The sequence below is a fragment of the Sinocyclocheilus rhinocerous genome, unplaced genomic scaffold, assembly GCF_001515625.1.
Source record: "Sinocyclocheilus rhinocerous isolate Xijiao unplaced genomic scaffold, SAMN03320098_v1.1 scaffold2160, whole genome shotgun sequence".
Classification (NCBI taxonomy): domain Eukaryota; kingdom Metazoa; phylum Chordata; class Actinopteri; order Cypriniformes; family Cyprinidae; genus Sinocyclocheilus; species Sinocyclocheilus rhinocerous.
In genome coordinates this window covers 131,679-154,558 of record NW_015646171.1, presented here as the reverse complement: position 1 = coordinate 154,558, position 22,880 = coordinate 131,679, and the positions used below count along the sequence as shown (strand labels likewise).

The 22,880-nt window shown below is 37.5% G+C and overlaps 3 protein-coding genes across 8 annotated transcripts in view; 1 reads left to right on the top strand and 2 right to left on the bottom strand.

The window, feature by feature from the left end:
- gas2l3 (growth arrest-specific 2 like 3) overlaps positions 1-11,539 on the bottom strand; it is a 22,474-nt gene extending 10,935 nt beyond the window's left edge. The window contains exons 1-5 of one of the 6 annotated variants that reach the window (XM_016510989.1): positions 11,374-11,539; positions 5,639-5,694; positions 3,019-3,196; positions 535-644; positions 316-454 (exon numbers count right to left, since the gene is read on the bottom strand). In XM_016510989.1, the coding sequence (XP_016366475.1) occupies positions 316-454; positions 535-644; positions 3,019-3,196; positions 5,639-5,665 (454 nt within the window). In that variant the 5' untranslated portion in view covers positions 5,666-5,694; positions 11,374-11,539. Of the gene's footprint in view, positions 1-315; positions 455-534; positions 645-1,312; positions 1,640-3,018; positions 3,197-5,638; positions 5,695-6,146; positions 6,348-6,652; positions 6,773-6,899; positions 6,918-11,373 lie in introns of those variants that run through there. The other 5 variants (XM_016510990.1, XM_016510992.1, XM_016510993.1 and 2 more) reach the window with 5 other exon arrangements.
- A 1,331-nt stretch (positions 11,540-12,870) lies between these two features.
- Positions 12,871-16,287, top strand: LOC107707094 (FGFR1 oncogene partner 2 homolog). The gene is made up of 6 exons (XM_016510977.1): positions 12,871-12,965; positions 13,773-13,909; positions 13,995-14,112; positions 14,201-14,343; positions 14,423-14,536; positions 15,800-16,287. The coding sequence occupies exons 2-6, from the start codon at positions 13,775-13,777 to the stop codon at positions 15,935-15,937; spliced, it is 648 nt and encodes a 215-aa protein (XP_016366463.1). The 5' UTR covers positions 12,871-12,965; positions 13,773-13,774; the 3' UTR covers positions 15,938-16,287.
- A 689-nt stretch (positions 16,288-16,976) lies between these two features.
- LOC107707089 (transmembrane 7 superfamily member 3-like) overlaps positions 16,977-22,880 on the bottom strand; it is a 12,812-nt gene continuing 6,908 nt past the window's right edge. The window contains exons 7-11 of the mRNA XM_016510972.1: positions 21,987-22,085; positions 20,594-20,746; positions 19,720-19,817; positions 19,476-19,638; positions 16,977-18,247 (exon numbers count right to left, since the gene is read on the bottom strand). Of these exons, the coding sequence (XP_016366458.1) occupies positions 17,994-18,247; positions 19,476-19,638; positions 19,720-19,817; positions 20,594-20,746; positions 21,987-22,085 (767 nt within the window). The 3' untranslated portion in view covers positions 16,977-17,993. The remainder of the gene's footprint in view (positions 18,248-19,475; positions 19,639-19,719; positions 19,818-20,593; positions 20,747-21,986; positions 22,086-22,880) is intronic.

Sequence of the window (22,880 nt, the reverse complement as noted above, 5' to 3'; positions counted from 1 at the left end):
TTCATACTGACAAACCTAGCGACTTTTTTGGATAAACCTTAGCTATGGTTCAGTTGGAAGATTTCGCCAGTGCTGTCCCGAGAACGCGAGGTCTGACTTCCCCGAGAAGTGTCACGTCTCTTGGCGTCTGTTCTGTGCAGTGAGCGGCTGAGAAGCAGCGCATTCAGTTAGCCGCATCGCAGCCGACTCATCAAGAAATGAGTACAAAACAGCGTTTCCTAGCACCTTAATGACAGAATTGTAATTTTTGGGTGAACTATCCCTTTAATTATAAGTTGCACCTGGTTAAGGACACATGGTCAAAAGTTCTCTTACCCAAACCCTCAGACTCAAACAGATAGGTCTCGTCCACTCCTATGTGACGACACCAGGACAGAAAATTCGCTGTGTTGTCGCGGGCGAAAAACGATCCAGGGGAGGCGTTTTTATTGAACTGGATTTTCTTTAAGGGCAGCTGTTAACAAAACAGAGACGGGAATTACACGCTAACAGTCCTGCGGTTATGCGAGCTGCGTCACCACGTTCCTTACGCACCTGTGTTTCCGAGTCCTGTGGGATTTTACTCTGCAGAATTCCAACCAAGCGACACAGTTTGACACCGTTGTCCAGCTCCTCCATGAAGCGTTCGGCTGTCACCTGCTCGCCTGCAAAAACACAAATATCTCCATGTTTCCAACAACCTGACAACAGCTATGCAACTGACTTACATGTTACTAAATAACCTTTAACTGAATTCAGCATCATTATGCCATCACGAGCTGGCTTTGATGATTAGAAGTTCAATATATTCATATTTTTCACATAGGGCAAAACGAGGCTTTCCTGCCAATTATTTTTACCAGGATTGTACTAAGTATTAACATACTAAAACAGTGATATTAAAAGGCCAGATTCAGTATATACCTTACGGATGATGCACACTATACAGTTAAGCAGATGCGCCCAGAATATGAACACAAGTTACGCAACACGCTCACTTGTACGCCAAGCATTTTCCCATAGAAAACCATTACAAAAAATGTGGCTTAATCCATTAAGCAAACCAAATTCAGTATACACTATATTAATAAAGCATACAGGCAAGCAGATGAGCCCAGAATGTGAGTGCATCGCGCAAAGTTTCACGTTAAGCAGTTTCTTTATAATGGTTTTCTACGGGAAAATGCTTATATTTGCATTCATATTCTAGGCTCATCTGTTTGTATATAGTATGCATCATCAAAAAAATGTATACTGAATGTGATATTTTAATATCGCTATATAATTACACGTTAAAGGTGCAGTAAGTAATATTGTCAACTAGTGGACTGACTGATTCCACGCTCACGCGGGTTGCCAGATTGAGAAGACAGAACAGGAACGAGCTTCCCATTTCTCAGGTCATCGAGCATTTTAGATGGATGTCGAGGCTTTATCAGGTCAGGTAGAATCTTCTATCTGTGACCCAGTTGGTTTGCTGGTTTGGCTGCAACACGTTGCGTTTTCCACCAACTGGCAACCCGTGGTTTCAAAATCCTATTGGGTAAACTGGCAGTGGGTGGAATCACACAGACCAATACAAAAACAGGCATTCCGACACAGAACACACATTTCAAAGTAGAATAACTGGCTGAAGCATTGTTTTTTTAGGAGAAACATGTGAACTTGGCATGTTGCCTTAATATCTGCAAACATATGGTATTTTTATGCTTTAGTACAGTCAAAACATTATATACAGCACCTTTAAGTACAAGATGGAACCTTCACAATGAGGCAAAAAAAGTCACTTTCCAAAACCTTCACTCTCTCTATTCTCCTCTTTTCTAGCTTGCCTAATCTTGCCTTAAAGGAGCACTCCACTATTTTTGAAAATAGCAGCAGGCGCAATGATATTACGCAGCGCCTGAAAATAGTCCCAGCTAGGTAACTTCCAATAAGCCTATTTTCAGGCGCTGCGTAATATCATTGCGCCTGCTGCACCCATGGTACGGCAGCAAAGTTCCTTGATTATTACACCGGAATGAGAGTATAGTTCCTAACCATATCGGCCTACAAAATCACAAGTTTTCATTTTCCGTCGGTCTTAGTACACGATGTAACTACAAGAAGAGTCAAGTTTTAAATAGGAAAAATATAGAAACTCTTTGGTCATTTTTGAGCGAGATGCTAACGGTCTAATTAGATTCAATGATCTATGCTAAGCTAAGCTAAAAGTGCTACCGCCAGACCCGGAGATCGGCTGAATGGATTCAAAAACGGTAAAACTCAACTGTTTAACTCTAGGGGAGTTGGAAAATGAGCCTATTTTCAAAAATAGTGGAGTGTTCCTTTAATCTAGTTGTCTAATAAACCGGGCATTGCATATTATGAATATTGTTTGCCCTTTGACGAATTGCTGTGTTCCTCTTTTGTAAATCACTTTGGATAAAAGCATCTGCCAAATGCATACATGTAAACTTGACAGGCCTGTGCTGCAATTCTATGGCCGTTTTGCCCTCCAGGTCTCTGCGCCGGTCACGTGACCAAAAACTATGAATAACACATAAAATTCACACTTATGATTCTACAATCACCAGCACCGTCAGTGGAAAATGAACGAGGTCGACAGCACAAAACAGTCACATTTTAGTATTTTGTTCAAATTCCACAACGTATTCAGTGTATTATCTGAAAGAGGACTATAGGATTACAAGGACTTAATCTAAAAAAAAAGGCAACAAACAGAGCAATAGGTTTATGGGTGAACGTTCTTTTGACCCGGGTGAACATGTTCAGCATGTGGACAGACAGGTAAAGGCAACACCCTCCATTATTCTACAAAGGCTGAGAGATTGAGTTCTTGTTTCGGGGGTCGTATATCACCGTTATACGAGAGCGAACGTCGTTTCCCACACTTCTTTGCTTGATATGTGAGGCTTTGGGTTTCAGTTATTTGACTGACGAAAGAAAATGGCATTTAGACTTATAATGGAAGTAATTTTTCACTTTCGTGTGCTGATAGTGAGTCATAGACGTCTTGTTTTGCATGAGCAGGTTTACCCAGCATGCCACTCAGCCAGATGGCCAGATCCTCCTGCATGGGTACCAGCGTGGCTTCGTGTCGCACAGCCAACCACTGGTCATAATGGAACACATCAGCCAGACCCGGGCCGGGCCGGGGAGAGCGCAGGCCGCGAGGACTCTGTAACGGGACATCAAACTTCTCGCCGAACCAAGCCTGAGAGAGAGAAAGAGGAAAACCAGACAGCTCAACATGTGCACACTGAGAAGCACACAATGACCCCTCACACAGATTCTATGCTCTCTCTCCGGAAACTCAGACCCTGCTGAAATCAGGACAGTTTGCAAACATTCAAGCTCTAACAAACACGACAAATCAAACAAATGACAACTTACACAAGCAGAGGAGTAATAACATTTAGATTAAACAACACTCTCATAAGAGAACTTGTGGTAAAACCTCTCACAGGCTTCACACAAACATGCTGAAGTTAAAAACTTGGGGTTAAGTATTCAAACAAACCCCTAACCGTGAGTATGAGTAATACTACTAGTGATAGACACTTAATATTCCGTAATATTATTGATTTGACTGCACTGAATTGACCTGAATCGAGATAATGACAATGTTCTAAAAATGTTTTGCTAACATTTTCTCCAAACATTTAAAATGCCCAGTTTTTTGTTAAATGTTTCAAAAACATTTTTTGAGGGGAACGCGAACGTTAAGGGAACATTGCATTTTACAATTTTGCAAACATTATATGAATGTTACTTTTGAATGTTCTCTGAAAGTTCTGAAACGAGTAGTAACATTTAAAAAATGTTACACGAAGAAATTAAACGTTCCATGAACAATGTATAAATAATGTTTTTGCGCTAACATTTTGAGAACATTATTAAAGACCAGATAACTTTGAATTAACGTATTAATGTTACTGAAAGAATGTTTGTTCAAAACTGTGAACATTTTCAGCTGCGGAGCTGCTTTATAGCTGAATTAATTTCATTTCATAATAGATGGATTTTGCAACATAAACATTGTTATTGATGTGAACTGAATCAACACTGACTGAACTGACTGTTTTAAGGCAGAATTTGGATCCGTCTCATATTTGAAGAAGTTGATCACTGATTCTTTTCTGTTTATTACTTCAAAGCTGCTTTGAAACAATCTGTATTGTATAAAGCGCTATAGAAATAAATGTTACCTGACTGAGACTGAGGCAGAACATCTGTTTGAAACACGCAAACAACACAACCATAGAAACATTCACCATTACTCTGCACGAGCCTAAATCACACTGCTTTGCTGGGAAGGACTGAAAAAAAAAGCACTATTTTAAAAATCACACACACAAGCAGGCCACTCGGAGAGGAATGCCATAACCCTTTCTGCACACATGAACCCTGCTGTTCCCACACATGCACCAAACTCCCATGAGAAACCGAGAGAGCGAGAGCTTCAGGCTCCTACTAACACACATATGGAGCATTTCTTCTGCTTGCACACAAAGCCTGACTAATTAAACAGGAAAGCGTTTCCATGTGGGGGTGTTTTATTCCTATTATACAAGACATCCAAGATTACCATTCCATAGCAGATTACAGTCAACTCTACTCGGTTAAACTTGAAATGTATTGTCAGTGTTTGCTTGTGGAGCGCTCTATTTCTCACTTATGGTTGTTAATTCAATGCAAACAGTCTGGTGTGTTCAATCAATCACACGCACACACAAATGTTTCAATGGCATTACATAATGTAGTCAGTTCACACATGACATCAGATTTTACAGATGGACACATGCTGAACTACAAATCACTTCTGATTCAGACAGGATGGTGTGAAACCAACAACTCACGTCTGTGATGATCTAATTGGAATGTTCAAATTCAAACTTCAAATTCGAAGCAATTTAGAACACAAATGGCGGGAACCATCGCCCTGAAGACATATGGAGTCAGGTGTCCTCTTTAAGAAAAGAGCAGGTGTATCAGAGTAGTTCTTTTCAACATATAATAGCTTAAATGTATAAGGAAGTTAGAGATGCACTATTTTTGTTACATTAGTTATCAGTTGATATAAGAGAATTAATTTATTGGTATCAGTCAGTATAAGATATATAATTGTGCATGCCTTTAATGCAAATTTGTACATTTAGATTAGCTTTGTCACCTAACACTCACTTAAAGTTAATCTTATAAATATAGATTTAATAACAGTGATAATCCATTCCAATCCAAATGAATACATTTTTCATACTGTACATAATGTTTGTGATGTAGCATTTAAAATTACGTTTTTTATTGTTTTATTTTGACAAAAAAAAAAAAAAAGTATAGAATGATATCTGCCATAACATGTAATAATTCTCATTTTATCCATCTTCCAGACTTTATATGGATATAGTAGGTCACACCAAAGGAAAATGCCATCATTGTTTGACTTTATGTCATCCACCCATCTGAACATGAAACTCTTCTATAACTAGCTCAGATCTTGACCAACAACAATCACCAACATCATTTTCCTCGAAAACAATATTCAAACTATCATAACTGTGATTAAAAAAGCTGTTCTTGAGGATGCAGGTTCGAGTCCACTCTAATTGGAAAAAGCACATAAATAAAAAGCACATAAAATCATAAAGTCGCATACCTGCAAACCAGCCTGAACTGCCATCATTAGTTACAAGAGAGATTCACGTCCACATTCTGAAAGAGAGACAGATAAAAAACTTTAAAGGAGTCTGATAAAAACAGACACACATCAGCTCAGACACGCCAGTTATTTCCTGTAAACACAAACACACACTGTTCATGTCAGTTTACTCCACTTAAACCCTGCTGTCCCATCACAGGATGGATAATCGTCGCCTGCAGAGCTCATTGCTAATTTTTTATAATGAAAAAGTTTCAAATAAAGAATGAAGAAAAGACCTAAATCACTGTGACCAAATACCAGAGAGATAGACATAAAGAGACTGCAGGATTAAGACAGTTCAGTCAACATTAAGCACAGCTGAGGAAACAAAGCAAATGTCTCCTGTCCCTAAACACACACTCACACACTTAACGCTCACACAATAACAGCCACACACACATGCTGTCAGTGACACACTCATGTGAATCCTAAATCTCCATCATCTTCTCAGCGAGACACTCACCTGAGGTGCACACGCACACACAGACGAATTCAGTCCAGCTGCCAGCAGACAATCCACCTGAACACCCCAACGCAGTAAATCACAACACACACTCCTGCAGCGACTCACTGACAGAGGATACGAGCGCGCGAGAGAGAGAGGGAAACAGATTGACTAATGAAGCCACTCAGCAAACCCCCATCCAATCCCAGCCAAGCATTTACAATGGTCCTATTGTTACAACCCCCTCGTTTGTTCGCTCACACACACACACACGGAGTCCAAGGTTCATTCGCTTGTGCTGTCCTTCCCAACAAACTCCTCCATGACAGCACACAAAAGAATCTGGAAATTTTTTGAAGGTCTCCAAGAGAATAAACAATCGCTTTCACTCTTCACCCAGACACAAAAAACCACAGAGCGAGAGAACAAGTTAATTACTGGAGGAACAGCATGAGAGCTAAAATCAAGTGCACTTCAAGCCCACAAAATGTCAAGCGGAGGAGAACAGCGGAGGACACACAAACCCAGAATTGATGTCTGCGGGTTATGAAGCGGGTGGCAGTGTGGCTCCGGGTCTCAAGGGCCACATTCCTCTGTCAGAAAATAACGGCTGGTGGAAAGAGTCCGTCACTAACGGACACACTGGCCGAGAGACGCGTCCAACCGCTCTGTGTTCATTTACAACAGAGTGTGCCTCTAAAATCCACCTCGTCTCTTTAATGGAGAAAGGCTGTTTGTTCTGAAATTAAAACACTGTCATCATTTACTCACCCTCATCATGTTGTTCCAAAACATGCAATTATCTTTTTCAGACAAGGAGATATTTAGCAGATTCTCAAAAGTAGATGGTGACAAATAGTTGTCAAGCTTCAAAGGGACAAAAAAAAAAAAAAGTATGAGTAAATAATGACTCAAAATTGATGTGCTATTTTTAGAAGAATTTAAATATGGACTAGATTTATGATGCATGAGTAAAAATCCCTTTAAGACATGACTAATTAAAGTTCCAGCCTAAATTACATAATTCCCTTTATGAAAAAGAAAATCACATCTAGCAGATTCTCAAAAATAGGTGACAAATAGCTGTCAAACTTCAAGTAGGACAAAAAAAGTATCATAAAAATAACAACGAATAATGACTATTACATACTAATAGTACATGAGTCAGGATTAGCTTTATAATGCCCTTTTATGTACCATGACATTCCCTTTGAAGGAAAAAAAAAACACTTTTTGAATTAAAATTAAATGCTTCCTTTTATGTTCCATGGAACAAAGAAGTCCATTTGAAACAACATGTTGATGCATAAATCACAGAGTTCTATTTTTTTTTCTTTTAACTATTTAAACTTTCTGCCCAAAACACAGACAGATAAAAACATGAGTAACTCCGATAAAAGACGCCCACAAAAACAAGAGAAATAAAGACAGTGACTTTTGCAGCAGAAATGAGGCTGGGCAGAACATCAGACAGAACACAATGCATTCTAACGTAGTAATCCCACTATAATGAACGTCTGCGTGAGGTACAGTCGATTTGTCGCTTTAATTAAATGTGAGGACACAAAGGGAGCGAGGGCTGGGGTGTCCACATAGCTCCTCAGGTCACCACATAATCATGTAAGAGGATCACGCTTCCAGACGCATCCCCGTTGGCCTGCTGCTCCTCCTCTCTCCTCCCTCTAGACGTGAGCTGACACGTGGCACATGCATGTTTGTTTGCATGTATGTGCACCAGTGGCTTGCACATGGGTCCCAAATATAGCCGGCCATCAATCAAAGCCCCTCCCCTTCCTGCTCTTTTGTGGTGTTGATTGTGATCTTAATTGGCCTGTCAGTTGCTTTCATTAGTAGGCAGAGCCATCAACACACACACACAAACAGAATTAATGGTCCCGGAGAGGATGGGCGTCCGATAAACCACGGGTCAGAAGCCCATCCCCCGTAAAGCAGAGTAACGGCCCTCTTACACACCTGCAACTAGCTCTGGATCAGCGATTTAAAAAAAATCCATGCACACCTCACACAAAGTTTGTTTGTTTGTTGGAACAGATTTGGAGAAATGTAGCATTGCATCAGTGTCTCAGCAATGGATCCTCTGCAGTGAATGGGTGCCGTCAGAATGAGAGTCCAAACAGCTGATAAAAACATCACAATAATCCACGAGTAATCCAAACTCCAGTCCATCAATTAACGTCTTGCGAAACCAGAAGCTGCGTGTTTGTAAGAAACAAATACATCATGTTTTTAACCTTAAACCGTTGCTAAAATACGAGTCCATAATCCATAATAATACTTCCTCCAGTGAAAAAGTCATCTGGTCTGAATCAGAAGAGAAACCTGCACAGATCAAGCAGCGTTTACAAGCCAAAACAGTTCTAAACAAATAAGTGGGTAGATTTTGATGTGAGAGACAACCGGATGAACGTCTTCACTGGAGGAAGATGGATTTGTTTCTTACAAACACGCATCTTTTCGGTTCACAAGATGTTAACTGCTGGACTGGAGTGCTGTGGATTATTGTGATGTTTTTATCAGCTGTTTGGACTCTCATTCTGACGGCACCCATTCACTGCAGAGCATCCATTGCTGAGACACTGATGCAATGCTACATTTCTCCAGATCTGATGAAGAAACAAACTCATCTACATCTTGGATGGCCTGAGGGTAAGCACATTTCATTTTTGGGTGAACTATTTCTTTAACCAACACCGGCTGTGTCTCGAAATCTAGTACGCTCCTTACCTTGACAGCATTCAAAAGTTGCAATAAACTCACGATGCCCAAAAATATACAAACATGCTGTCTAGTTAAGGAAAATGCCTAGGTTTTGGGACACAGTCAAGACAGGAGTCACAGCAGGCTTTAGAAAATCACTTCACACAATTTGAAGTATAATCCCTATTGAAAAGACAAGAGGAAAAACTATGTTCTCATGCTTCTACAATTACAAAACAAAGCTGCAATTCACCAAAACAAAGCGATCAACACAGCTCACCATAACAATGACCTCACCGCAATGCTTCGGAAATAAAAAGATCCAGAATTGCACGCCAATCTACAAAGTCTAAAACATAAAACGAGAGCAGTTCACACGCTTTAAAATAAAAGCTCTAAAAGGGGGTTTACGCAGCGATGTCACAGAAGAACCATTTGGGTTCCACAAAGAACCTTTCAGTGATCAGTTCTTCAGAGAACCATTAACGTCAATAAAGAACCTTTATTTGTGCAGGACACCAATGCTGGCAAAACCGGCACTTAAAACCAATGGAGACGCTCCATAGCATAATGTAAACAGAAGCCTTTGTCATGGTGATGCAATGACTTGTTATAAGACACTAACAATTAACCATTCAACAGCAAGCACAGAGGGTCTGCTGCACCCCTGTCCCACTAATCATCTGCTCTGGGTCATTAATAAACGAACAGTAATCCAAGATTCATAACAATGACCAGCATGTGCACCAGAGATCATGGGAAATTAATCCCAACATTCATTTATTTCAGGATTTCCCCCTTCACCCTCCTCTCAAGCTCAAGAACCCCCTGATGCCATGTATCAGGCAGATGGTCGGTAAAGCTGCAGGATATGGGGTGTTTTTGGGGCGGCTTACAAACAATCACAGAATTCAAGATGTCATGAAATCCACACTATATTCTAAATGCATGTTGTAGAGCGTATTGTGAACGATTCATCTGTGCATATGTTTCAGAATTTTTTATCAAAATGTCGTAACAGGACCTTCTGGTGAAAGACGTCATCAGAATATGGAAGTAAAGATCTGCTGCTACTTCCGTTTCATCGCAACTTTAAAGGGGTCATATGATGCGATTTCAAGTTTTCCTATCTCTTTGGAGTGTTACAAGCTGATTGTGCATAGATAAGATCCCTGAAGTTGTACACCAAATAATGTTCTTTTTAGCAGCATCATATGACCCCTTTAAAATAAAAAACTCAAACCTGAAGCAACAATTGGTAAACAATCAATGCATTTCCCTCTCTATGCAGTTATATGCATCAACTCTTGGAACATTTAAAAAAAAAAAAATCTTTTTTCATGCAACAGTTTCCTTATTAGTGTTCGATGTGTTTTCAATGGCCAGTGCCAACACTGATATCTTGAGAGCAGGTTTGCAGACAAAACTTTTTACATAATTTTTCATCATTACATCATTTATATATGAGAACAGTTTAATCATGGCAACAAAATTGTGGAAACAGGCACGTTTTACCCAATATTAAACTGATACATCTTGATACCCAAATTAATTGATATGGTTTTAAAATGTCCAAATATCGGTTGATTTATCGATTTTTCACTACTTGTGCTATAGTATTTCTTATTGTAAGCTGCTTGGGAGCTTCGACTTAAATAATTGCAAGTTATTAACAACATGCCACAAAAGAATAACTAAGCTTCCTGAAATGGTTTACAGGCACATTTAATCTGTTAACAGCACTCCAGCATGACCAAGAGAGTCTTTGGCGATAAACAGCATTCCCTGACAGAGCTCAAGGACATGCTGAAAACTTTATGGCTGTAGTTTCCATCAGGAAACACCTGCAGTTTTCCTCTCCTCTGGTGCTGGATATATATTTAGCACACATCTCTGAGGCTGATGATACTCGGGGCAACTTTTTGAGTATCATCCACGTGTATCATCAGCCTGAGAGATGAAGCAATAACATTCAGTCTAAAGCTCAGATGACCGTCATAATGAGCAGTTTTAATGAGATACATGGCTGAATATGAAACATGTTTGGGCAACATCTCAATGTTCCTGTAGAAACATGTATCTGTCAATCACCACCGACTCATTCAGAGACATAGAGCTCAATATTTTAAGATCACATTAGTTCAAACCATTAAAATATGATCCAATATCTCAAATATGTGCGTTGTATTTTTAAAGGTGCCATAGAATGCATTGATACAGTATTTTAAATGCATGGTGATTCATCACGCATTTCCATGGAAAAGTCATGCAACTTCCTTACAGCTCTCATCTTTCAGTGAAAATGCCAAAAAATAAATAACAGAGACCGGCTTTTATCACTTAAGACAGGTTTGTTGACATTTTATTCCCGTATTCTCTTTTAAAACAAGCACATAAACATCATATAAACAAAGTCCCCTCTCTCTCTCTCTCTCTCTCTCTCTCTCTCTCTCGCGCTCGCTCGCTCACTCACTCCCGTCTGGTTTCGAGAGTCTGGAATTGAAAAAAACAACATGAATAAACTCACCAGCGTTGAATGTGTGTGTTTAGTTGTGTGTCAGTAACTAGTTGTCTTCATCCACGTTTCGCTCCGCGGCTGCAGGGGCGTGGACGCACATCAGCTGAAGCTGGAGCTGGAGCTGCTTCTCCTCCACGTGTCTTGGAATGTTCAGTTGAGAGGGATTCGCGGTTCAAAACAGCCAATCAGAGCGCAGATCTGAAAAACATCAATGGAAAGGGGCGGGGACTTGTGAGCAGGTGGGCGGTCCCTATTTCAATGCGCACAGGACTGAAAAAAAAAAAGAGTAGAGAAGACATTAACATGGTTATTGTTTCATATATTTTTATGCCGAGATAAAAAGAATGTATAAAAAACACTGTATAGCTAACACATAATATTCTTTAATTCTTCAAATCAATATCAAAAGGATTAAATAATTATATAAAAAATATATAAGAATTATATTAAAAAAATAACATCAAAATGTCACGTTATTCTCTTATTAATGCTTTAATAAGATATTTAAGATCTCTCTGTGCCTATGGGGGATCTTTGTTTATTTGATGAGTAGGCCTATGTGCTTGTTTTAAAAGAGAATAATTGATTAAATAATTAGATAGAATAAATATATAATATTCAATAATGTAAAAATTATATTGAATAATTTAATAAACAAACATGAAAATGTCGTGTGATTCTCATGCCAAAATATCTCCCTGTAATTCATTTCAAAAACTCTGTAACACAGTTATGATTGGCTATTGGATATATATTTGAGTCATAATCACAAAGCAGGATTTGTTTGCACAGGTAAAATCTGATTACGCCCTCTGGGTCACTCGGGATTAAACCTCAATATCAAAAGGATTAAATAATTATATAAAAAATATATAAGAATTATATTAAAAAAATAACATCAAAATGTCACGTTATTCTCTTATTAATGCTTTAATAAGATATTTAAGATCTCTCTGTGCCTATGGGGGATCTTTGTTTATTTGATGAGTAGGCCTATGTGCTTGTTTTAAAAGAGAATAATTGATTAAATAATTAGATAGAATAAATATATAATATTCAATAATGTAAAAATTATATTGAATAATTTAATAAACAAACATGAAAATGTCGTGTGATTCTCATACCAAAATATCTCCCTGGATCTCCCTGTAATTAATTTCAAAAACTCTGTAACACAGTTATGATTGGCTATTGGATATATATTTGAGTCATAATCACAATGCAGGATTTGTTTGCACAGGTAAAATCTGATTACGCCCTCTGGGTCACTCGGGATTAAACCGGCCTCTCTCCACCCATAAAAACCCTCAAACAAACTCAGTTAATAAAATAACATTTACAGGAGCTTTATAATAGAATTTTGAGGCCAGACATTTACATATTAATAAGCTTCACCAAAGGAATTTGCGAAAGGACGAATTTTACAGTAATAAACAAAACATTCATGTTACCAATTTAATTCAGAAAGTTTGTCCATTGCGCCTCCATGTGGACGGTGTAAGGAAGAAAGTTGGCGCCTACATCTCCCAGAAGTACTTGCGCGTGACGTCACGGCCGCAGCAACAGGAAGTGCTCCAACTGAGCCGTTGCTGTAAGATAAGGTAAGCTTTTCTCTTCACTTAAAATTATTCGCGGTGTTATTCGGAAATATAACAAAACAAAAAGTGTTTTTGGCTTCGTATTCGTATTTATGTACATGGCCTAGTATTTTATTAAAACAACTGGCGTGTTTATTTATGCAGAAGCTAATGCTAGGCTTCTTCCAAAACATTTGACACTTAACGTTACCTTTCAGTTTTTCTGAAATCGAGACACATAATGTCTATAAATAATCCACAACATGACAGTAGTGGCAGGAAAGCAGCTTTCCAGTGATCTGATCATCTGTAGAGTATAAGATTAGCTTTCTGTTTTTTTCTATTCTATCTACTTGTTTTTCTTTGTGTGTGTAATATATATATATATATATATATACACACACCTTGCTACGTGTACTGCGTTAGGCTAACCGACACTTGTCATTTGCACTTATATATTGTTACTTTTATTGTCCTCATTTGTAAGTCGCTTTGAATAAAAGCGTCTGCTAAATGACTAAATAAATAAATAAAAAATAAATAAGATTGTATTTAGGAACCTGGGGCCAGTTGCATAGACATAGCCACTGTGTTAAGACTGTGTCTTAAGAACTAGTTTGACCAACTAGTTAGCCAAGAGGTAATCAGACTTACCTTTTGGATTCAAATGAGACCATTCTCCCTTTTTATAACTGACTTTAAGAAATTATGACCAGTCTTAAAGAGAAAAAATTAGATGACTAACTTTTTAAGTCTAGTCTAAGCGGTTTATGCAACCGGCCCCTGATCATGAGTTAAGTCACAGTCTTAAGTGTTTCTTGTGCTCTTCAGGAATGACCTGTACACTGGAGAAGGTGCTGGCCGATGCCAGATCACTGGTAGAGCGGCTCCGGGATCATGACGGTGCTGCTGAGACCCTGATCGAACAAAACACACTGCTGAACAAGAGAGTGGAGGCCATGAAACAGGTATCAGTGTTTGTTCTCAGTCTGTCTAATGAACCAAATCACACTAATGAATCAAGTCTTACCCACACATTTCTTGTTCTTTCAGTACCAGGATGAGATTGAGGTGTTGAACCAGGTGGCGAGGCATCGGCCGCGATCCACGTTGGTCATGGGCATCCAGCAGGAAAACCGGCAAATATGGGAACTGCAGCAGGAAAACAAAGGTGTTAGGAGGGTTTGCAATTAAAAGTTGTCGCTGGATGTCATTTTGAGGGCTGTTTTAAATCTAAATCCGCACGCTTGTCTCGGCAGAGCTGCGCACGTCACTGGAGGAGCATCAGTCTGCGCTGGAGCTCATCATGAGCAAATACAGAGAGCAGGTGTTTCGCCTTCTGATGGCCAGCAAGAGAGACGATCCTGCTATCGTCACCCAGCTCAGAGAACAGCACACTAATGTCAGTCCCAGTGACGGATTTTATGAGATTCCCTCTAATGCTGGTGCTCAAATAGGCATTTAATGTGTTTATGTCGCAGGAGATGCAGGCGCACATTGAGAAAATAAACGAAATGGCCACAGTGATGAGGAAAGCCATCGAGGTGGATGAAGGGCGACTGAGTGAGGATGAGGAGAGAATCAAACGTCTGAAGGTCAGACACACTAACTATACTGCAATAGGAGTCAGCGATCTGACCAATAATTTAGTTCACAATATGAGTCATTTTATTTCACAAGTTATTTTTTATATTTTATCTTATATTCTTTATTAAAAATAAGAACAAAGATGCAAAAATACAATATGAGAAATCTACAAATGACAGTGTATATTAGGCTGCTGTCACTGTATGCACAGTGCTTTTACTATTACTGATTACAAATTACATGAAGAAAATAGTAGTTAGTAGCATTATCTATTAGATAACACATTATAGTTCATGTAATCTGACTACTCTTGGGTTACATTTGTTTATCACATAGATTTCAATAGGAAAAACCTTGTACCATATTTATATATAAAAATACAAAGAGAAATAAGATATATTTCATTCAGTGTTATCAAAAACATGAAGTGCATTAAACATCACATTATGTAAGGGTTTCCTAACCTAGGGTTCGTGAAGGAACTGCAAGGAGTTTATGAGTTGATGAAAAGCTAGAAATGAATTAAAACATGTAAATGTACAAATAAATAACTTTAAATTAATCAAAATAAAACACTTACTAAAAAAATAACTATATTTTCTATAGTTTTAATTTATTATATAATTATAAAATATTTTTCTACATATTTTTTTAATATAAAATATTTTTTATTATATGTAATTATAAAAATGTTTTATATATATATATATATATATATATATTTATTTGTTTTTTTATTTTGTTTTGTTTTTGCAGGTTTGGTCCTCTATACTTATACACCTAAGTGTAATTATTGTTAAATTATTGAAACAATAAAATCGTAAAGTCTCGGGGTGATTGGGTAAAGTAAATATTTAATATTTTAGGTTTTAAGGGGTTTGGCTGACAAAAAAGTTAATTACTGCCATTGTGTGAATAATATGTAATCAATAAAAAAAGTACTGTAGTCTGATTATTTTAATATTTTTATTTTAACTGATTATTATTTTGAGTATTTTAAAACATAATTTTTCATTTTCATTTTATTTCATTTATCTCATTATTGAGTATTTAAAAATGTAATATTATTTATTTTTTTATTTATCTGAATATTATTTTATTATTGAGTATTTTAAAACATATTAAGTTACAAGTACTACACAATCCACATCACATATAATCAGTTACTACCCAGCACGATATATATGGTCATACCGCCCAACCCTATAGTGTGATAAATGCAATACTTACAATGTAATTGTGATCTTATGGTTTATATGTTGATTGTGCAGCTGGAGAACAGCGGTCTGCGAGAGCTGTTGGGAATCAGCCGCGAGGCGTTTCTGGTGCTGAAGCGAGACGACACGTCTGACAGCACATTGCTCTCGCCGCTGCTCACCAGCACAGACGTCAGTCTGAGGAAGAGCTAAAGACCGTCAGAGACTCTTGAGTTTACAAACCATCGTTCAGAGCTGCCCTACAAATCCCACAATCCTCCATTACAGCACACGCTCACTGCGCAACCTGGATGTCCATCAGCCATTTAGCATGTGGGGTTTTGCAGGAAGGGCCTGTGGAATCTCTCAAACACTGAGGTCCGATTACTTTTCCAGCTCTCCATCATCATGTCTTCAGTCTGGAAAAGTCAAATCGACTGATTCAGCCACATGAAAACACAATCATTTGTGGAATAAAAAAAAAAAAAAGATTTGGCATATTGTAAATGATTACTTTACCTGAACGTGAGACTTTGGGAAATATCACAATGTGTCATTTTAATTTTTTTTGCTTGTGTTTTATGTGGGTATGAGAGGAAGTTTTATTGAAAGTGATTAAAAGCATTGAATGAACTGGCTGTGTTTTTCTTTAGTTCCATGGGTTGATAGTGTTGAATAAACTACTCTTCAGGTTTTACAACATCTATAATTTAGTGTATTCAAATGTCCAGCAGTGCATGTTATTGCATGCATAAGCACAAAATGCATTGCAAACGGTGCTTTATATTGACTTTAAGCTAATAATAAATCATATAAATGTACAATTAATATAATTTTAAAATAAAAACAAAAACTTACTAAAAATATGTATTTTAATATACAATATTTTTATATTAAATTATTTTAAATTACAAATATTTTAAAATTATTGTTAATTATATTTATGCAAAATCCAATGTGAAATGATTTTATTCACAATCTAATGAATTCCAGATGGATAAAATCAAGTCCTACCTGACATTTGTTTCATTTAATATAGTTTCAATCATAATTGTCACAAAATGCATTGCAAATGCTGTTTTATGTTGACTTTTAAGGCATCAAAGCAGTTTAGCATTATTAATAGCTCAATAAAACATTAATGACGGTTTGTCACATCAAACGTTCACACATTTCTCGCATTCAATAAAAACAAAACATCAGAGCTCTCATTCTAATCTGCCTCGGAATAGAAAACAATATCATTTAGGTGTTAAGGCACAAATGACAACTTTATTAAACATTTAATTATTTAGACAATTATTTAAATTTCATACAAAACAGAAATAATGCATACGGCTACCCCTTAAAAACAATTTTAACATCACTATATGTTTTAAATGCTTTAGCAAAAGTTTGCTTCTGTGAGAGACACAAAGATCACATGAAGAAACCCTGAGAGGATACTAGAACTGAATCGATGGATAATGCAAAACTACTGATTTTGCAAAGCTGGAGTCTGTCAAAGATCCAACTTGGGTTTGTGTCTCCACAAGAGCTACATATCCATTTATAAAGCACAGAAAATGACTGAAAAACTCCACAGATTCTCAAGATTCATCTTACACTGCACTTAAAATCCTCATTATCGAGTGTTTTACACCAGCGCAGTGAAGCAGCAGTCAAATTCCCACAGGATCGCTGTCAAAATAAGCTCATTATTTCTATCACGAACTCCAAACCTCGGTGAGGATCTGCCGGGACTCATACGAGCTCACTTAGACACAGAAAACACTCAAACATCAGCCGTAGAGGCTTACAGTGGCTACTAATGAACACCGGTTCATTGTCTTATACATTCATTTTAATGGTGAACATCTTTAAAAATCATTCATTCACTCATATACTAACCTGACGTAGTAAAAAAAAGTTTAAAAATCTGTACTGAATGTTTCCTCTAAGCTGCTAAAATGCATCTAAAATCACGCTGTGGCAGCTGATGTATATAGTAGAGGTCAGTTGCTTAACATTTATCTGAAAACAGCAATGGGATCAAGCACTGCTGGGAACCTACACAAACACACACACACACACACACACACACAAGTGCATAAAGTCAGTCTCACACTGTGTGTGAGCTGCTCTTTTAACCTCCATCGGCTGCTCATCTGAGTCTTTAGGCTCTAAAAATCGAGCTCAATCCTCATGTATGTTGCTCCACAGGCTTGAGCAGCCGTTATCTGGAGGAGAAGGACTAACAGTGAACTGACTTCAAGTCAAAGGTCAAAGGTTAAAGTAGTAGAGGTGTGGTTTCGCCGGCAGGTTCTGTGCGCTGTGTGAGCTGGTGAATACGTCCGAGGATTCGGGCTGATAAAGATGGCTTGTGGTGGCTGGGATCCAGAACGTTGGTCTTCCTGCGCTCTCGTTCTTGCTTCCACATGACGTATGGGCTTGGCGGGAAAAACGGACGTGATTTCTCCCGATACAGCTGCATGACGATCCCCAAAACCCCCAGAACGACCCACACAGTGATCATGATGAAATCTGGAGAGGCGAAACATCAGACATGACCAATACAATGATAAGTCTGAGCATCAGACCCAGGGATTAAAGCAAAAAAACTGTTTGACTGAAAACTGTTTTTAAGCTACATTATATTCCTTTAAACATCACTTTATTTAAAGGGGTGGTTGATTATGATTTCACTTTTTGAACTTTAGTTAGTGTGTAATGTTGCTGTTAGAGCATAAATAACGTCTGCAAAGTTACGACGCAAATGGAGATATTTTCTTTTAAAGAAATCGCTGTTTAAGGACTACAAAAAATGGCTGGTAGGGACTACAACAAGCTTCTTCCTGGGTTTGTGACATCACTAACCCCGATGTTTACATAAACCCCGCCCCCGGGAACACGCAACTACCCGTAATGGTAAGGGGGCGTGGCGTTTCCGAACAACGTGCACTAGGCAGTTAGTGAATCACAAACACACTGAGCCTGCTAACCAATCAGTGCCCATTGCGTATTTTTGAGGGAGGGGCTTCATAGAACCAGGAACTCAACAGACCGCTTTGACGAGAATGGAAACAGCGGTGTAGAATAAAGGTAAAATATGTGAAAATAATGCGTTTTTTTAAAAACGAAGCATGAACACGTGTTACACTGCACCCCATAAACACAATCAAGCTTTCGAAAAAAGCTGAAAAAATACTCGACCAATAAAAAGGAAAAAGAACTTTCCATGCCAGTTTGTGTAATTTCAAAGCTATTTTCAATCTATGAATCATTGTAATTACGATTATTAATGTTGATTAGTATAGTTTTTCGTGGGAAAACAGCACGTTTTCATATGCTGAACAGACAAAATGAGCTGAGAAAATCATTTATGAATTAGTTTGTGTTTTTATACATTAAAAAAATGAAGACTTCACAAAATCAAGACTTTAGCAACATTAAAAAAACCTATTTAAACTGGGAATAAATTGTATACAGAAAGCGAGCGAAGAACTTTTGCTCCACGTATAATAAAATACATAAATAAAATAATTTAATTAATTAATTAATACAATAATAATAATAAATTAATAAAATAAATAAACGTTTGAGCACTGAAGTGCTCCATGACTTCAGTTCAGCATGAGTTCTGTACTCTCACAAAAACTCCTGTTATAGTCAATGGAAAAGTCTACAAAATCTATGAATGAATTCAGTTGATCTTATTACACTGTTTTACATCCCTAGTAGCGACGGAGAACTTCACTCCCTGCACACCTACCGATATCCTGCAGCGGTACGGAGATAAACGCTCGGCTGAAGTTGTGGTTGAGGAGGCGTTTGAGGACATCCAGCGTGATGTAGGACAGACTGGTGTAAGTGTAGGCGTTGACGGCCAGGACCACTGCATACGCGCCAACCACACCACATGTAAATATATTGCCCTGAAACATACCGATAAACATGTACATTTTATTTGGGTGCCGGATATGAGCTCACATTAAATGTATATTTCTGTATCTCACCTCTCTAGGCCACCTGATGAAGAACAAAGGAACAAACACCATAATGCAAGCAAACACCACCCAGAACACCACATCATTATGGAATATAGGAAGATCACCTGGAGGAAAAAAAAGAGAGATTTAACACATTTTACCAGAGCTACAACTAATCGATCAAATCAATAGTTATCATCAATAATAATGAAAATGACAACTAAATTTAATGCATTTGAAATGTAGAGGACAAGCCAAGTTACATAGCGTTTTATGCAATATAGTTTGTTTCAAAGCAGCTTCGCTTTAATAAACAGGATCTTCATCAATTATGTAACATTAAATTTCAGCAGAAAAGCAGCTCTACAATAATGTCATTGTTCAGCTCAATGCAGTTCAACACTGGTGTTAATGTTACAAAGTTAATGTCATTTTCCGGCTCAATTCAGTTAAAATTTTGTTTTGTGTAAAACCCAAGTTATTCTAAACAAGAGACATGCTTTATATCGACATCTTCATGAAATGAAAATTCACCCAATCTATTTTCAAAATGCATGTTATAGACTATATTTTGAACAATTCATCCGTGCATGCATTTAATTAAAAAAAAGTTTTTGTACTCTTAGCATTTAATCAAAATGTCGTAACTGGACCTCTGGTGTCATATGCAGTACTTAGTCTGTTTAAAACTCCGCCTCTGCAAACTCACGTTCATCTGCATACACTTTTGAGTGCCACGCCCACATCTAAACATCCCATCAACAACTACAACTTGCAGCCCTACATTTCACCACCAAGAATATAAAGAGATTATAAAGAGATCATTCCGAACGGATGATGAAACAACATCCCGTTCACAATACAATCAGGATACATGCAGGTTTCAAACATGATTTCTTACCAAGTGGAGTGAAGAAGGCAATGGATGAGATGAGAAATCCAAGAATGAGTCCTACCACCAACACACAGACCATGACCGAACCAAACCGCCACCAGCTCATCACCATGGCCACGCCCCCGACCACGCCCATCAGCGCTGTCAGAGCCAATCGAACTGCAGAGAGACAGTCAGTCAACAAACTGTTTAAAGACACTCCAGGTGAAAAAGATACAATTATAACTAATAGATATCAGTTGACTAATCAGAGTAAACTAAAACAGTTGTTTTGCATTACAAATATTATAATATGAAAATGAGGCATTATATGCACTACTTTGCATAATTTTCCATAACCGAAAATTAAAACAGGTTTAAAATTATTGTTTCATTTTGTTGACACGAGTGATTTTGGATCTCTTTTTATCAATCTACAAATCAGAAAATACTGGCAACAGTCCGAAAAAAAAACCTTTTTCACCATGATTTAAGGAATAAAATCTTATATAGATCAGGAGAATGATATATGAACAAACCCCTTAGTAAAAACCTTCAGAATACAGATAGAAATAAAACTGTAAAGTTTGATGTAAGTGCTGCTGAAATGGGGAAAAACTCATTATGAGAAACAGCCTTTAAAGATACGCATTGCATTTCAAATCTACAGATGCAAATAGATAAAAAGTGCTATAGAATAAACATTTAAATGTGTATTTTGGATGTTTTCTATCCACTTAAGTCTGACAGAAGACAAGTTGTGGATGCAAAATAGCCCAAAATTGACCTGTGCATAAAAAAAAAAGGTTTTGCCTGTAATGTCTTGACTTTAAAAAGTGTTTTAAGAACAAACTTGAGCTACGATTGATCTGATTAATCAGCTGTAGGTTGAGTCATGAGTTGTTATCTATCTCAGAGAATCAAAAATGCTCTTCCTCCTTTCAGCCATGCCTGTCCTGTAAACACGCAAACAGCTGACAAACAGCTCTACACGATGCATTTGATTGGGACAGACTGGTTTGACACCTCCAGCTGAAATCCACAGCACATGATTTGAGCTGCAGCAGCATGACTCTAATCTTCAGAGAGTTACGGCACAACAAAAACCTCAGAGCTGCTTTCTGCACTCGTGACAGCTAATGAGATTCATTGCTGCCAGAACCAGTTTGTGTAGCCAATTTCAGTCAAATTAAACTTGAAAAACATTGGAAAAACTCGACTTCTGGGGACATGAACTATTTATGGGTTTGCAGACATCAGCTCAGTGTAAACGCTACAAATCATTTAACATGAAACTCTATCTAAGAGGTGATCAGAAACTTTTTAGAAACGGGTTTAGACAGACACTAGTTGTTTTGGTCTAATTTTACAGTGATTCACTTCATGTGTAACTCCGCATTGGTGACTGTAATGGACTCACTGTCGTATTCCAGCGCTGTGGTTCTGGTGATCAGAACAAAGAAGATAAACGCCATAAAGCAGAATCCCATACAGAACAGCTCTGAGAAGACACAGAAATAGACATTTTAATGGTAACATTAGGTGTGTTACATGCACCAATCTCCATCAGAATCAGTCTTATTTTAGTATCTCTACTATTATAGTTTTTATTCATATTTTGAATGTTTTTCTTTTTTAAATATTCGCTTTCATTTTAATTGTCGTTAAATTTTTCGTTATATAAACTAAATGAAAATAAGAAATGTTGCTTTGGCAACTAGCTTAAATAAAATAAGTTTCTTTTTTATATTTGAATTTATTTTAGTTGATATTTATTTCAGGTAACAATAAAATCTAAAATTGATGGTTTTAGCTTGAGTTGACATAATCATGTAGATAAGAGTTATGCCAACAGATCATTATTGAGTTTAACAAGGCTCCTAATTTAAACGGGTCATATAATGAGAAATTGAAATTAAATAAGAGTTTAAAGCTGCCAAGAAGACCATTTACTGAAACTAAACAGCACATATGGCTCATTTCACAGTTTATTATATTATTTAGCTTCACCAAATACATTAACAAAGCACCGTTAATCATCTCACATGTTCACAGAAGTCTTAATGACACAGCTGCAAAAATGTTGTTTCATTCGAATGGAGAGAGGGCTGAAATGGTCATGAAACACTGAATGGACTGTTTGAAACCATTATTTTATATTGTAATAACATTTTGCAAGATTACTGTTTTTTTCTGTATATTTGATCAAATAAATGCAGCCTTGATGAGCAGCCTTCAAGAGACTTCTTTAAAAAACAAAGTCTTACTGATCCCAAACTTTTGAGCGGTAGTGTATGTGTGTATGTATATATAC